Source organism: Schistocerca piceifrons, chromosome 3 (assembly GCF_021461385.2).
Source record: "Schistocerca piceifrons isolate TAMUIC-IGC-003096 chromosome 3, iqSchPice1.1, whole genome shotgun sequence".
Lineage (NCBI taxonomy): Eukaryota > Metazoa > Arthropoda > Insecta > Orthoptera > Acrididae > Schistocerca > Schistocerca piceifrons.
In genome coordinates this window covers 827,785,387-827,803,117 of record NC_060140.1, presented here as the reverse complement: position 1 = coordinate 827,803,117, position 17,731 = coordinate 827,785,387, and the positions used below count along the sequence as shown (strand labels likewise).

Here is a 17,731-nt window from a genome sequence, read left to right as displayed (position 1 = left end):
TATGCCATTCCGTTTCCCAAAGCCGGAAAACCCTGCGGTGTAAGACAGAACGCAGGTCAGCTTCAGAGATGCCTATCTCCAGAAGCAGTTTCCGCATCGCCTGCTTGACCAGCCTGACAGCAAGTTCGTTGCCGGGGATTCCTACGTGTCCTGGGGTCCACACAAACACCACGCAACAGCGGGACTGTTCCAGGACATAGATGGACTCCTGAATGGACGCTACCAGAGGGTGGCGAGGGTAGTGCTGGTCAATAGCTTGTAGGCTGCTCAATGAGTCAGTACACAGGAGAAATGACTCGCCAGGGCACGAGCACGAGATATGGCCGCCAGCTCTGCAGTGAAAACACAGCAGCCAACTGGCAAGGAGTGCTGCTCAACATGTCCTCCATGAACATACGCGAAGCCTACGTGACCATCAGCCATCGAGCCATCTGTGTAAACCACTTCAGAGCCCCAGAACACGTCAAGAATTGAGAGGAAGTGACAGTGGAGAGCGGCGGGGTTAACGGAGTCCTTTGGGCCATGCAAAAGGTCCAGACGAAGCTGCAGCCGTGACGTACACCATGGTGGCATATGTGAATGAACCGCAAGTAGAGATGGTAAAGGGAAGGACTCCAGTTTGGAGAGAAGGGACTGCACACAAACTGCAATCGTTAGCCCCAATCTGGGCCGCCGATGCGGGAGATGGACTGCCGCAGGCAGGAAAAGGAGACGGTAATTCAAATGCTCAGGGGAACTATGAATGCGTGCTGCGTAACTAGTGAGCAGTTGCACACGTCTGATCTGCAGAGGAGGGACACCAGCCTCTACCAGTACCGGACTCGTCCTAAAAGCTCCTGTAGCTAATTGAACCCCACAGTGGTGCACAGGGTCGAGTAAATGCAATGCTGAAGGCGCTGCCGAACCATAAACCACACTCCCATAGTCAATTCGGGATTGGACATAGGCTCTGTAGAGCTGCAGCAGTGTACAGCGATCTGCACCCCAATTGATGTTGCTCAGGCAACAGAGGGCATTTAGGTGCTTCCAGCACTTCTGCTTAAGCTGATGAAGATGATGGAGCCAAGTCAATCGAGCATCGAAAACCAGTCCTAGGAATTGATACAGCTGAAAACTGGAAGCCGTGGGCTAGAGCCCATGACTGCGCCTTGTGGATGGCTCCCTCGAGGTGCCGCTCAGCAACCACAGTACTGGAGCAGCAGTACAAAATGCAGAAGTTGTCTGCATACAGAGAAGGTGAGAGGGAGAGCCCAACTGCTGCTGCTAGACCGTTAATGGCCACTAAAAATAGACACACACTCAACACAGAGCCCTGAGGTACTCCATTCTCCTGGATATGGATGGAACTATGGGAGTCACTAACTTGGACACGGAAAGTACCAAGCAACAGGAAGTTTTGGATAAAAATCGGGAGTGGTCGTCGGAGACCCCACTCATACAATGTGGCAAGGATATGACGACGTCAAGTCATGTCGTATGATTTACGTACGTCAAAAGAGACAGTAATCGGGTGCTGCCATCTGGAAAAGTCTGTTTGGATGGCAGACTCAATGGACACAAGATTATCAGTGGTAGGGCGACCCTGGCAGAAGCTGCCCTGACATGGAGCCAGAAAGCCACGTGACTCCAGGACCCAACCCAACCGCCGACACACCATATGTTCCAGCAGCTTACAAAGAACGTTGGTGAGGCTGATGGGCTGATAGTTATCCACATCAAGTGGGTTTTTACCGGGTTTGAGCACCGGAATGATGGTGCTCTCCCACCATTGCAATGGAAAGACGCCACCGCACCAGATCCGGTTGAAGATGACGAGAAGATGTCGCTTGCAGTCAGATGTGAGATGTTTAATCATCTGGCTGTGGATGCAATCAGGCCCAGGAGTTGTGTAGGGGCAATGTGCAAGGGCACTGAGGAGCTCCCACTCTGTAAATGAGGCGTTATAGGATTCACTGTAGCGTGAACTGAATGAGAGGGCTTTCCTTCCAGCCACCGTTTGAGTGTGCGAAAGGCTGGGGAGTAATTCTCCGACACAGAGGCTCGAGCAAAGTGCTCGGCAATCGCTTTTGTGTCGGTACATAACTCGCCATTTATGGTAACACCGGGGGCATCTGTTGCAGCCTGGTACCTGAAAAGACATTCGATCTTTGCTCAGACTTGGGAAGGTGACGTGTGGCACCCAAAGGTGGAGACGTATTTCTCCCAACACTCCTCCTTTCGTTGTTTGATAAGGTAGCGAACAGGGGCACGGAGCCGTTTAAAGGCTATGAGGTGCTCCTGGGAAGGGTGCCGCTGTAGAGCTCGCCAACACTCCTTAATTGCTTCAGCGACTTCCGGCGACCACCAAGGGACTGCCTTACGCCTCGGGCACCCTAAAGAGCAAGCGATCGCATTTCTGCCACAGAAACAATTGTGCTAGTCACCGGTGCAACCATCACATTGATGTTACCGTATGGGGGGGGGGATTCAGCGGTGACAGCAGAGGTGAAAGTTCCCCAGTCCGCCTTGTTCAAAGCCCATCTAGGCAGGTGTCCAAGTGCCTGATGCTGGGGCAGTGACAGGAAGATGGGGAAGTGGTCACTACACCACAAGTCGTCATGTGCTCTCCAGTGGATAGATGGGAGAAGTCCTGGGCTGCAAATTGATAAATCAATGGTCGAGTAACTACGTGTGGCGGACCCAGTATTTAAGAGGCAGAGGTCGAACTGCGACAGTAAGGTTTCAACATCTCTGCATCGGCCAGTAAGCATGGTACCACCTCACAAGGGGTTATGGGCATTAAAATCTCCCAGAAGTAGGAAAGGTTTAGGGAGTTGATCAATCAGTGTAGCTAATACATTCAGAGGTACTGCAGCATCTGGAGGAAGATAAACATTGCAGACAGTTATTTCCTGCGTCATCCTTATTCTGACAGCCACAGCTTCATGAAGGGTTTGAAGGGACACATTTCACTACAGACTGAGTTTAGGACATAAACGCAAACTCCATCTCACACTTGATTCTAGTCTCTACGGTTCCTGTAATATCCCTTATAGCCGCGAAGGGCAGAGGGTCCGCATTGCTGGGAACCAGGTTTCCTGGAGGGCAATGCAGATAACAGCTTTACAGTTGCCGTAGCTCAGCCAGGTGGTGGAAAAAACCGCCTCAATTCCACTGGAGGATGACATCGAAGACTGGGGAGGCATGGAACATTCAATGAGGCAGTTTACGCCTCAGAGTCACCTGCTGCGACCGATTTATTGCCTGAGCAGTCTATATCCATTGTGTCTGAGGGTCTGGTGAGATCGAGGTCCTCAGCAGACTCATCCTCTCAACCCCATCCTCACTCGCAGAGCTTGTAGGTAGCGGTGGTGTGGGTGTCACCGCTATTTCCTTGGTCTTAGGGGTTTTCATTTTGGATTTCTCTTACTGCTCCCCGGGTTTCCCTGGCTGGGAGGACTTCACTGGCTCAGTCTCTGGGACTGAGGATGGGCGTGAAGCCGTACAACCAGCTGTTTTTGGGCTCTTCAGCCACTGGCGGGTGTCGTCTTTCCCACATGAAGAAACCTGCTAGCGAGAGAAGCCGAAGAAGACTTACGTTTCTCCAGCTTAGAATTGGAGACGGATGTCCCCAATGGTTGGGGAGGGGGGGGGGGTGTTGCTCATGAAGTAGGTGGTGCAGGAGCAACAGGGAGGGAAAAGCCCCCCACCATCAAGGGGGCAGGTGTAGTCTCCCGGCTCTGAGAGGTGACCTGGGTTGGCAGAGCTGATGGTGCCAGAACTGTTGTAGCGGTGGCATAAGACAATGTCGTACGCACAGGATGTAGGCGTTCAAATTTTCTCTTAGCCTCAGTGTATGTCAGTCTGTCCAGGGTCTTGTACTCCACCATTTTCCTTTCTTTCTGCGATACATACACTGGGGATACACTATCACCTTGACATTTTCAGGCTCAGAGCCCCCTTCTAATGCCAAGGTTCCACTATCAACAGTATCATACTTTGCTCCCTGCTGGACATGACAGACAAATGCACACCCTGTCGTTCCAAATTGGAATGTAACCCAGAGCTGGTTCTGGGTTGGGTTGATTTGGGGAGGAGACCAAACTGCGAGGTCATTGGTCTCATTGGATTAGGGAAGGATAGGGAAGAAAGTCGGCCGTGCCCTTTCAAAAGAACCATCCTGGCATTTGCCTGAAGCGATTTATGGAAATCATGGAAAACTTAAATCAGGATGGCCGGACGTGGGATTGAACCGTCGTCCTGCCAAATGCGAGTCCACTGTGCTAACCACTGCGCGCACCTCACTAGATAGGACCGTAACCCATCATTAGTCTGCAAAAGGAGGTCAAGGTGGAAGGTAATACCCTGTACCATATTGAGTCTGTTATAGGGGGTTATAGTTAACAGTAATGTCACCCAGCTTGTCACCGATGAATAGAGCCTTCAACAGAGCAGGAGATGCTGTTTTAATCAGAACTGAACCACTTTTCATTTTCAAAATCCCTGCTACTAACCCAGATCTGTCCTCAGGGCGTTCAACAAAGAATAATGGCTTTGTGGGCAAAAAGGAATCCCCATTCGTCCTAGAACATACCAGCTATTGTGGGCAGTATGCCTAACCTTGTTTATTGGCCCTACATTCCTCCCAAACCATAGCCAGGGAAGGAAACATTGTGAGGTCATACCTCTCCACACTGTAGTAATCCAGTCCTTCAGAGACTGTCAAGGCTATGTGGCCACCAGTGAAAGGAAGTTTGAGCCGTCTCATCTGCAAGTAATCTGCCTTGGGCTACCCACTCTGAATGGAGGTCCTCATGGGTGCCACCCATACACAGCAATGGCTATGGCTATGTGGTCAGTTAACCATTGCCTAGAATCCCCGTGCCCCAGCCACAATGGGCATATATCCTTGGTATCATACGTCCGAAGTATGCAGTGCAGATGCCAACAGTGTGATCCCTGCATGATCAGGGGGCTACTGCCTTGCAGATACTTGACAATCCACCATCAAAGAGGAGACTACCATATTGGGTTTGGGGTGTATTACTTTTGCAAGAAAGAAAGGGTGCAGAGACAGAAATGCACAAATGGTGAAATGTACACTACGCTGGGCGACCTTCCTCCTGCGATGCATGCTTCTGTAAAATTTGGAAAAGGAAGGGTATGTCAAACCCAACAATGTGGACCATGCAGTGAAGGATGAAAAATTGAATAAAGTGCCGGTTCGGAGGGAGGGAGAGAGGGAGGGAGAGAGAGAGAGAGAGAGAGAGAGAGAGAGAGAGAGAGAGAGAGAGAGGGGGGGGGGGGGAGGAGAGAGAGAGAGAGAGAGAGAGAGAGAGAGAGAGAGAGAGAGAGAACGAACAAGTGTCCAATATCAAACCAAATCCAAGAATGATTATCATCAAGAAGATCATCCAACAGAAAGGCATAGGGGGAAGAAAAATAGTCAAAGGAGGGACTTGCAGCTTGGACAGAGAAGCAATAATGCAAGGGCTGGGGCCACGTTTTGGCCAAGAACATAGTCAGAAAAGAACAGCGAGCTCCCTGGGGAGATTGTGTGAGGAATAAGGATCGTATTTATGGCCCACAAGTAATCTGCGTTCAACAGTCACGACTTGCATATGGCTTCCAAGCTGACTGAAATGAGTCTTAACTAGTGACACATCAACAACAGAGCATGAAAGGCCATGACAATATATTCTGTTATATACATGAACAATTCACAACAACAAGTTATGTTTCTTGCAAACTCCCTTCTCTTTACAAAATTCTTTAATTTGAAAGTCAATCCCTGCCACTTATTCAATGTACTCTGTCAATGTGATACAATATCTTTCTTAACATTAAGTATGCGCTGGAACACACCAGTAGTGGAGTACTACACTACATTCTGCTTCCAAGATTCTGGGGACCTTGTGGGATAATCTCCAACAAGAGGGGTTGGAAATTCAGACGGGAAAGACAGCCAAAAGTTTGACATTAACACCACTAGTGGTGGAGTACCAGTTCAGTTGCGTCAGTACAGTGGAGGAAATCTGTTAACCTTGTGAAAAGGACCCCACTGACCTTTTTTATGTAATATAGGAACCACCCCATCTGAATGCATGAATGCAGGTACACACACACACACACACACACACACACACACACACACACACACACACACACACACACTGTGCAGCTATAATGTGCCTGTGCCAGCTGACTACATTGTGTCGACACTGCAGTTCATTGAGGGGGGGGGGGGGGGCACTTGTGTAAGGTGGAAGGATTAGGGAAGGGTGACGACCGACATATGGGAGAGAGAGACAACTGGTACACAGGATAGGGAAATAGCATCAGTGGTTTGTCATGGCAACTGCCAGGCGAAGCTGTGTGCAGTGCACAGTGACATGGAGAAGAAGTGAGAATACAGAGGAAGGGAAAATGCAGAGAAGAGTGTGTGGTTTTAGGATGATTGAAGTTAGGATCCTGGGGATGGATGGTAGCAGGTACAGACATGTTGGGAAGAATACAGTTGGCAATGGTCATGAAGCAGCCATTGAAATCCAACATGTTGCAAGCAGCAGCATCATCTGCTATTGTGTGGCCAATTCTGCTCTTGGCCAGTTTGGCGGTGACCATTCACAGCTGGTTAGTTGTCATGCTTGTATAAAGTGCTGTGCAGAAATTACAACAGAGCTGATATATGATATGACTGATTTAATAGGTGAACATATCTATACACAACCCTAACCCTCCAACCACCACAAAAGAACAAACCCCCTCCATTGCCCAATACCATCCTGAACTGGAACAACACAATCATACGCTTCACTGTGCCTGGAAATATGAAACACTGGATCCACAACCCTTCTTACTCATTCCAAGTGGTATTCCTCTGCTCACTCAATCTATGTATCTTCCAAATCAATTCTATCGCAACACCCACTCCTAGCCCCTTGCCACTTGGGTCATGCTCCTATGGAAGATCCAGGTAAAGGTCTGCCTGATGCACCCATCCTGCACATCAAACTCTAGTCCAGTCACAAGCTTATTCTATTCTACAAGAGATGTGATGGCAGAAACATCAAATACCAACTTTGCTGTAATTTCTGTACAGCATTTTAAGTGGGCATGATCAACTATGTCCATCAATTCCTATGTCCCAACCAACAATCACCGCCATCCCTTCACCACGATCCACACCCTGCTTGTTGTCTACTCGCAGCCTTCTCTCAGCAGTCTCCCTTTAACCTCTGTTCTATCTTGCCCTCGGAAACCACTCCTCTATGCCAATGCGTGTTGTGCACAATCCCTTACCTGTGGCCAGAATGAGCCAGTAGTCTACATTCCTGTCCCATGCACCTGCTGCCTGCCTCTCCCTCCCAGCAACCAGCCACCCCTCTGTAAACCTCCCTACCATTCCTGACCTCCTGCCTCCAATCGTACATTCCACTCTACAAATCCCCATTTGAGATGCAGTGTCAGTGTAGTCAGCTAGCACAATGTACTGTCCACACAAACTAAGTGAACATTCAACACAGTAGCTGATTTGAGTGATCACAAAGGCATTTCCCATTTATGGTCACTCCCACCAATCACTATATGCCGAGTGTGTATCAACTTAGTTTACCGAACAGTAGTTGTACAGAGGTGTGTGTGTGTGTGTGTGTGTGTGTGTGTGTGTGTGTGTGTGTGTGTGTGAGAGAGAGAGAGAGAGAGAGAGAGAGAGAGAGAGAGAGAGAGAGAGAGAGAGTGCACGCTTGTTTGGGGCTCTCCTTAAACTATACTTTAATGTACCCAAGAGAGCATACTGCCATTATATCTCACATATTTGGTTGGTTGGTTGGTTTTGGGGTTTGATGGGGGCTAAACATCAACGTCATCAATCCCCTGTTCCAAACTGATATACTTGCAAACGGCCTATACAGTAAAAGCGTAACCTCTGCACTCAGAGGGAGGGAACACCAAGGGGCACAGAGCGAAAATGAACACCGCAATAACACAAAACACAGGACACTTAAAAGGAGCAGAGCAAATAGTTGACTAGAGTAAAACAGACTACAGTGGTTGATGGATCAGGTAAAAGGTCAACCACTCAACTACAAATGAAGAACCTCCAGCTGGAAAGCGTTGATAGAGGTACCAACACAACTTGTTACCATAAAAGGCACTATTTTGGTATCCACGTCACAATTAAAAGTCGCTGGAGTGGGTGTAGCCTGAGAAATCACGCGAGAGTACCCACACTAGAGCGAGTGATAAAACCCAGCTGCACGGATAAAATGTAAAACTGAGTCAGCTATAGAGGCATCGTCACCTAGAATTAAAGGATGTGCAACTGGTAAATTAAAGGACTGCCGCAAGGGGGCAGTCCATCAGAAGATGGACCACTGTCAGCCCTGCATCACAGCGACACTTGGGAGGGTTCTCAAGATGAAGGAGATAGCTGTGGGTCAACCGCGTTGTCCAATCCGGAGACGGCAGAGAACAACGGAGTCCCTACGTGTGGCCCTCAAGGATGAGTTCCATATGGCCGTGGATGACTTGACAATGCGGAGCTTATTTGGCGTGTTCAAGACAGACCATTCAGAGCTCCAAACATTGCGGACCTTGCGATGTAGGGCTGACCGGAGGTCTCTTTCCACGACACCAAGCTCCTGGGGTGGCGAAGTGGTGGCCTGTTTGGCCAACCGATCAACACGTTCGTTTCTTGAAAAGCCGATGTGGCTCGGGGTCCACACAAACGTCGCTGAACAACCACACTTGACGAGAGCAAATACAGCATCTTTAATACCGTGCACCAAAGGGTCCCGAGAAAAACACTGGTCGAGTGCTTGCAATCCACTCAGGGAGTCACTGCATATGACAAATGACTCCCCAGGGCAGGAGGAAAGGTGAGCGAGTGCACGATAAAGAGCAACCAGCTCTGCAGTGAAAACACTGCTCCCACAAGGCAGGGAATGCTGCTCAATGTAGTCACCGTGGATAAAAGCAAACCCAGTGTGTCCATCGACCACAGAACCATCGGTGTAGACTACATCTGCATCGCAAAACGAGGCAAGAAGAGCCAGGAATCGTTGACGAAGACTGGCAGGTGGAACGGAGGACTTGGAGTCGCAGGACAAATCCAAGCAAAGCCGCAAGCGAGGGAGGGACCAAGGAGGGGTAGAAGAGGAGGGCCGGAAGGATGGAGGAAGGGGAAAGGACTCGAGTGACGAGAGACAGGAACGAATGTGGACTGCAATCGGGAGACCCGACCTAGGCCGCCGTCGTGGGGAGGGGAGTGCAGAAGATGGAAAAAGGAGCCTGCGGCGGTTTGGGTGGTCGGGTGAGACAATGATGTGGGCGATATATGACACAAGCAACTGTTGTCGGCGGAATCGTAGGGGAGGGATTCCAGCTTCTACAAGAAGGCTAGTCACCGGACTAGGGCGGAAGGCACCTATCGCCAGTCTGATGCCACAATGGAGAATCGGGTTGAGGATCTGAAACGTTGAAGGTGCTGCTGAGTCGTACACCATGATCCCATAGTCGAGACAGGACTGGACTAAGGCCTTATAGAGCTGTAGGAGGGTTGTTCGTGCAGCCCCCCAAACGGTGTGGCTGAGGCAGTGAAGGATGTTGAGGTGAGGTGCCGCCAGCACCGTTGTTTAAGCTCGCGAAGATGCAGTGTCCAAGTGAGCTGAGCATCAAACAGCATGCCAAGGAAGCGATGTGTCTCCTCAATACAAAGGAGTTCATTGGCAAAGTAGAGCTCTGGATGGAGGTGGACCGTCTGATGACGACATAAATGCATCACTCAGGTCTTAGAGGCAGAGAACTGAAAACTATGGTTGGACACCCAAAAATGTGCCTTACGGATATCTCCCTGCAGCTGCCATTCAGCGACACTGATGCTTGGGGAACTGTAATAAAGACAAAAGTCATCAGCATATAGAGAGGAACAGACCGATGAGCCCACCACAGTCACAAGGCCGTTAATCGCCACCAAAAAGAGTGGAACACTGAGAACTGAGCCCTGCGGGACACCGTTCTCCTGAATATGAGCAGAGCTAAAATAAGTGCCAACTCTAACCCAAAAGGAGCGATTGGAGAGAAAATTCTGTAGAAAAATCGGAAAAGGACCCCGTAAGCCCCATTCGTGAAGCGTAGCAAGGATATGATGGTGCCAGGTGGTATCGTACGCCTTCCGAAGATCAAAGAAAACAGCAACTAGATGTTCTCGCCGAGTAACAGCTGTACAAATAGCCGACTCTAACAAGACTAAACTGTCGATCACTGAGTTGCCCTGACGGAAGCCCCCCTGTTGCTGTGTTCGTTCTTTCCGCATGTTATACGAGATTGGAATAATAAAGAATTGTGAAGGTGGTTCAATGAACCCTCTGCCAGGCACTTAAATGTGATTTGCAGAGTATCCATGTAGATTTAGATGATCAGTAACACAGTACAGTAACATGGACAGCTGCCATTGATGTGCAGAGCTCGTACCCTCCACGATTCCCTAATGCTCTGCCTCTGGAAATGTCTTCCTAGGCGACGTGGTCTATAGCATGTAAACAACAACACTACTGTGCTTATACACACAAAGCAACCTAACAAATAGTGTCACATTACCATCATACTTTATTTTAATGATTTTTTCACCCCCTTTATTAGTCTTAATTAACTCTGGACACACAATTTGGGTTGCTTTATCCAGAATGTGAACCTTACTGAAATGGATGACAGTCATTACCATATAACCCATGTTCTTCAACAACAAAACTATTGGAATTACCATACAATGCATGTTCTTCAACAGCAAAACTATTGGAATGTAGAATTCTGTGCTAAACAATGGTATACCAAACACAAGTGATCATTTCATTAATTACAGTAACACTGAATGTCAGGCTGAACTAGACTACCACAACCACTTACTTAAATATGTTAAGAAAACTTATCAGCCTGCAATAATAAACAGGAAATGTTCAACACTGCTTCCAACTGGATACATGTAATCTTTTAGCTTGTCATGGAAAAAATGCCATTCAGAATATGATTCATAACAAAAATATTGCCTAAATGGGGAATGGGTAGAAGACACTGCCACACCCTGTCCATCCCCATCTGCAGCTCTTTGTTTGCAGTAACAGATCGAAATTTAATTAAGTCAATGCTAAGTTACGCTAGAAAGTAACAGTCTGGATGTGAGTTGGCAATGCCAACAAATGGGATTACAAAATAAAGACTGTGCCAACAGATCAATCTGTAGTGCAGTCTGAGCCCTAATTGTATTTTCCTTGATACTGACTCCACAATTGTTTCTAAATTGCTAAACTTACAAGGTAAAGTAAAAAATAATGAATTATACATTTCAGACACCCCTGACGGGATCACTTAATTATGAAAATTACTGAGGGTGTTGCCCATAGGGCAACTCTTACTGACGCAGAAATAAGTATTTTACCAATGAAAAATTTATAAAAAAAATGTTGGAAATATATAAAGGCCATCAACAATGACATTTGCCAATGTGTGTCAAAACTGCTTGTGGGCAGCTTACACAACATTTTTGTGATCACTGGCACAAAGAAAACAGTACCGTGCGTACCTCAAAGGAAGAGCAACCGTGCAATGTCAGGTTGGAGAAATACACAAACTGGATCCCATCATTGACAAAATTATATAACCATTACTTTCAGAGCAATAAATGTCAGTTTGACAAAGAATATGATTCAAGCGAAATTTAGACTGTAGCAAAGAACACCAGATTAACGCAAAAGGTATATAAACCTACTGCAATATTCCGAGATCAGCAGTTGGATGAATAATGGTATTTTTGCAGCCTTACAGTTGTTGCATCAATGATTCTTGCATAAATTAATGTCCAAATGCAACAACGCAATATTATGCCAGTGTTCCACCCTACATCACTTCTAAAATTAGAAAGTATTACAAATAAAGAGATACAAAAGGAATTTCATCACTGTTACAGGTTCATAACTGCAGTTAATTACTGGGTGGATTAAACTAGCCACAGTACACAATTGTCGAAATTAAAGCTTCAAAGCGATTACTCCCGTATTTTATACACGGTGAACAAATTAAATAACCCTCAAGAATGCACTGTCACTGACTGCGAGGCATTCGAAACAATATTTTTATACACAAAGATCACTGGGAAACAGTCGACCATCGGATCGTCGGCGTGTATGTGTGCACTAAAAGCATATCACGATGCGTTGCACAAAACAGAACACAAAACACAACAGCACAATCCGCATCTCCCAGGATAGCACAATAATCATTCAGTCGGATCATACCTTCTGCAGAAAGACGTTCCGCAAGAAATGTCGCATCCGCATATGCGTAGTGATCTAGGCAATGCCATATAGCAGCCTGAAACAAAAAAAATAAGGTATTAATCTAGAACGCGAAAACAAAAACAACGTAACCCAATTTTCATTATTATAGAATGAATGTGAAATTCAATGTTTCACTTACTTATCTACCTCGACAGATAATTACTAATAACTATTATTTACATACAAATACCGAATGAATAACTATATATAAAAAAAACAAACATATTAAATGCAACTGGTAATCCATGCATCATTTTGTCTACCTGCACTGGTTCTTGAATGTACATCTCCCGGAATGAAGACTGAATTGGTGCCTTACTTGTATACGGGGTTACGTTTGTTTTATCAAGCAAGACACCTAAGATTATTTAATTGTACATTATTTCCTAATAACGACTTCCATATTAAAGATTTACACAGATGGCACTGCCAGCACAGTTAATACACTAATGGTTTAAAATCTATCGAAACATAGTTATCGACAATCGAACGATACAAGCAAAGTTACTAAACTTTTCAGTCGCAAAGCTTACCACATAGAGATTACCTTCCCCCTTGCGAATTATGCAAAGATCTTGAAACTTAAATTGCAAAATGTAAAGGGACCCTCAAACGTTCCATATTATTGTCAAACCGTCAATATATTGACCGTCTGAGGGTGCATATTGACATATTGTCAGTAATAACAGTTCTGATGGCCGGCCCTCAAAATATTCTCAGTATGTCAATACAAACTCAACATACGAGGTCACGTATTGACGTTTGCCCAACTTCCTCCATTCACATGTCGCCAGAGTTTCATAAACCTGCCACTCGTCGTTAGTGTCCACTGGTTATCTTTTCAACTCGCCTTCGCGTAGAACATACCTCAGACTCAATTTTTCAAGTAGTCTTTTAACACAAAACAATTTTAATAGGCCTCTACAAGGGTAATAATTATACAGGGAGTTTACACTTCATGTTGCACACTCTTATAGGTTGTAGACGAGACTTAATAGATCAAGTTTTATACAAAAACACATGTCCAGAAACATCAGCCAACGACGTTACAGAGCATCAAAGTTATAGACGTCAGCGCCTGTAAATTTATGTAGTGTGATTCCGTGATGATGCTACAAACTTTCAAGGATGATGGACACGCATAAATGTATCAATGTAGGGTATGGGTCACTCTACTGGAAACGAACAAAACAGACGAAAGATATAAGGGAAAAAGTTCCGATTCCTCAGACAGTGGAATGCATATTCTCGTAAGTTGTTGCCAAGTTTGCAGGATAAGTAACTATTAGAGTTTGTTGTACGTACCAAAACAAGGAAAAAATGTCGAGTAAATATGGGCTGTAAAATGAATACCTAGGGATCTATGAGCACTTGTTCATCTTCGCTACTGTGAAACACATCTTCACTAAATAAGTACTCATAGCACCTAAGGTATGAAATTTAGGTCCATGTTTACTAGACTTTTGTCTTGTTTTGGTCGATATTGCCACCTCTGGAAGTTGCCTACCCAAAAATCTTTTCAAAAACAGTACCAGTTCATGTATTCCACTGACAGAGGTATCAGAACCGTTTCCACTTACAACTTTCGTCTTGTTCGTTTCCAGTACAAGGACCCTTACCTCAGATTAATACAGTTTTAGTTCTACATCATCCTAGGAAGTTTATAACATAATCACGAAATCACCCACATGAGATTTACAAAAGCCAGAACCTATAACTTTGTTGCTCTGTAGCACTGTGGATGTCGTTTCCGGACATGTGTTCCTACGTAAAACTTGATCTACTAAATCCCTTCTACGACCTCTAGAAGTTCGTAACATGTATAATGAAACACCCTTTATTTAGCACTAAGATAATCAACGGAGGATTCTCTATGACACTGTTTACTTTTTAATTTGGCAATGTAGTGTGTATTTATGATTTCCATGGCAGTTTAGAAAAAAAGCTTCTACTTCCAAATATACATCATAGCCTGCACTGAGGTGACAAAAATGATGTAATAGCGATATGCACATATACAGAGGGCAGTAGTATCCTGTACACAAGGTATATTAGGGCAGTGCATTGTCAGAGCTGTCATTTGTATTCTCATGATTTATGTGAGAAGGTGTCCAACATAATTTCGGCCGCGAGACGGGTACTAAAAGACTTTGAACGCAGAATGGTAGTTGAAGCTAGACACATGGGACATTCCATTTCAAAAATCATTGGGGAATTCACTATTCCGAGATCCTCAATGTCATGAGTGTGCCATGAATATAAATTTCAGGCATTATCTCTCGCCCATGAACAACGCATTGGCAGACGGCCTTCACCTAACGCCCGAGAGCAACGACATATGTGCATAGTTGTCAGTGCTAACAGATAAGCAGCACTGCCTGAAATAACTCCAGAAATCAATGTGCGACATATGACGAACATAATCATTAGGACAGTGGGGCGAAATCTGGTGGTACTGGTCTATGGCAGCAGACAAGCAATGCGAGTGCTTTGCTTACAGCACGACATGGACTCGTGACCACATCGGTTGGAGCCTAGACGACTGACCCTAAATCGTTTCAGGCAAATGCCGGGATGGTTCCTTTCAAAGGGCACGGCCGATTTCCTTCCCCATCCTTCCCTAACCCGAGCTCGCGCTCCGTCTCTAATGACTTCGTTGTCGACGGGGCGTTAAACAACACTAACCTAACCTAGACGACTGAAAAATCTTGGCCTGGTCGGATGAGTTCCGATTTCAGCTGGTAAGAGCTGATTGTGGGTTTCAAGTGTGGCACGGATCCCACAAAGCCATGGATCCAAGTTGTCAACAAGGCACTGTGCAAGCTGGTGGTGGCTTCATAATGGTGTGGACTGCGTTTGTATGGAATGGACTAGGTCCTCTGGACCATCTAAAACGATCATCGATTGGAAATGATTATGTTCGGCTACTTGGATACCATTTACAGTAATACATGGACTTCATGTTCCCAAACAACAATGGAATTTGTATCGATGACAACGCGTCACCAGGCCATAATTGTTCATCATTGGTTTGAAGAACATTCTGGACAATTTGAGTGAATGGTTGGGGCACCCAGATTGCGTGACATGAATTCCATCGCACATTTATGGGACATAATTGAGAGGTCAGTTCATGCACAAAATCCTGCACTAACAACGCTTTCGCTGTTATGGGCGGCTATAGAGGCAGGATTGCCCAATATTTCCGCAGGTGAAATCAAACGACTTGTTGAGTCAATGCCATATCGACTTGCTACACTACATCCGGCAAATGGAAGTCTGACACAATGTTAGGAGGTATCCCATGACTTGTATCACCTCAATGTATATCTGCAGATACAAGTAAAGGGTCTGAACAATGTATGTCAGTTTCACCAAATTACCACAAAACTGCCAGGCAGACATAAACGCTTCAGAGGTTCTCATTATTTTACTGATTGCACTTGCTGATTTCACATAACTACACTTTCGAATAACTCGCCTGTGTCCAGAGATCTCAAAGTTACTCCTGGTCTCTATTCGACAGCAACTGATCCTACACACTTTCTTCTCTAATGTATTACATTTCGACAAAAATAATTTGTTGTAAGATGCAGGACTGAACTGGAAATAGTTAGTGTAATCTTTTGGAAACATGGTTCTGAGTTCAGTCAGTAAATTAACATTCGACAAGTTGCTCCTCTTCAGCCATTTTCATCTTTCTCGTTATCACCTGATGTTACAGCTAATATGATTACAGCACAGTGTTTACTTTGAGTGTTCAATAGCTGAACCTCGTAAACTCGTAACTATTGACAATAATGCTCATGGTGTATAGGTTTTTCAATATATTGCCAAATGGTCTTTCACAAAACCCAAAGAAATTCAGGTCATATGTAAAGATTATTAGTTGCACCAAAGTTAGTTTCCAGTCACTCAAGGATGGGACAGGAAATGAAATTGAGAATAGCAACAGAAAAACAGAAATACTGAACTCTGTTTTCAGATGTACCATTGACAAGATGAATGACACAGATATTAGTGTCAGTAGTGTGGAAAAACGGCTTAAATCTTTAATGAACAAAACCCCAGGCCACAATAGAATCCCTGTTGAATTCTATAACCAATGTGGGGCTGTGTTGGTGCCTCTGTTAACTATAATCTATCGATGATCTCTCAAACAAAAAACTGTGCCCAGTAGATGGAAGAAAGTACAGGTCACATTTGTCTACAAGATGGATGGTAGAACTGAACCACAAAACTACCATCCAATATCCTTGACATTCATATCTTGTAAAATCTTAAAACGTATTCTGAGCTTAAACCTAATAAGGTGTGTCGAACAGAATGATCTGGTCCATGCCATCCAGCATGGATTTCGAAAATACAGATCTTGTGGAACTCAACTTGCACTTTTCTCACATGAGATTCCGAAATCCATGGATCAAGGCAATCATGTGGATGTGGTACTTCTCGATTTCCAAGAAGCATTTGACTCATACCACGTCTATGTTTATTATCAAAAGTACGACAATATGGGGTATCAGATGTAATACATAACTGGACTGAGAATTTATTGGTAGGGAGGATGCATCATGTTATCTCAGATATCTCAGGTGGGGGGTCATCAACAGATGTAGAAGTATTTTTGGGTGTACTATAGGGAAGTTTGACGGGTCTCTTGTTGTTCACACTGTATATTAATCGTCTTGCAAGCAATATTTAAAATAACCTCAATTTTTTCACAGAAGATGCAGTTATCTACAACGAAGTACAGTCTGAACGAAGCTGTACAAATATACAGTCAGACTTTGATAAGATTTCAAAGTAGTATAATCATTGGCAACTTGCTTTATATGTTCAGAACTGTAAAACTGTGCACTCTACAAAACAGAAAAACTTAGTATGCTATGAGTATAATACTGGCGAGTCACAGTTGGAATCTGTATACTCATACAAATACATGGGTGTAAAACTTATCACGGACATGCATGGAATGATCAGTCGTGGGTAAAGTAGGTATCAGGCCTCAGTTTATTTTTAGAATTAGAATACTAGGAAAATGCAATCAGTCTACAAAGAGATAGCTTACAAATCACTCATGCGACCCATTCTAGAATACTGCTTCAGTGTGTGGAACCTATAGCAAATAGGACTAGCAGGGGATATTGAACATACACACAGAAGGACAGCATGGGTGGTCATAGATTTCTTTGAGCTTCAGTCACTGAGATTTTGGAGTGTCACTGAGATGTGGGAGGAACTGAATTGTCAGAGCCTTGAAGGTAGATGTAAACTACCCCAAGAAAGTCTCCTGACAAAGTTTCAAGAACCGACTTAAAATGACGGCCCTAGAATGTACATATCACTCCCATAGAGATCATGAGGACAAGACTAGATTAATTACAGCACACACAGCAGCATTTAAACAATATTTTTTT

General features: G+C 45.1%; 1 protein-coding gene across 1 annotated transcript in view; it reads right to left on the bottom strand.

Moving 5' to 3' along the window:
• LOC124789376 (cell division cycle protein 27 homolog) overlaps nt 1-12,771 on the bottom strand; it is a 236,177-nt gene extending 223,406 nt beyond the window's left edge. Inside the window, exons 1-2 of the mRNA XM_047256709.1 lie at nt 12,575-12,771; nt 12,270-12,345 (exon numbers count right to left, since the gene is read on the bottom strand). Coding sequence (XP_047112665.1) covers nt 12,270-12,345; nt 12,575-12,598 — 100 coding nt within the window. The 5' untranslated portion in view covers nt 12,599-12,771. The remainder of the gene's footprint in view (nt 1-12,269; nt 12,346-12,574) is intronic.
• Nucleotides 12,772-17,731: the final 4,960 nt, after the last annotated feature.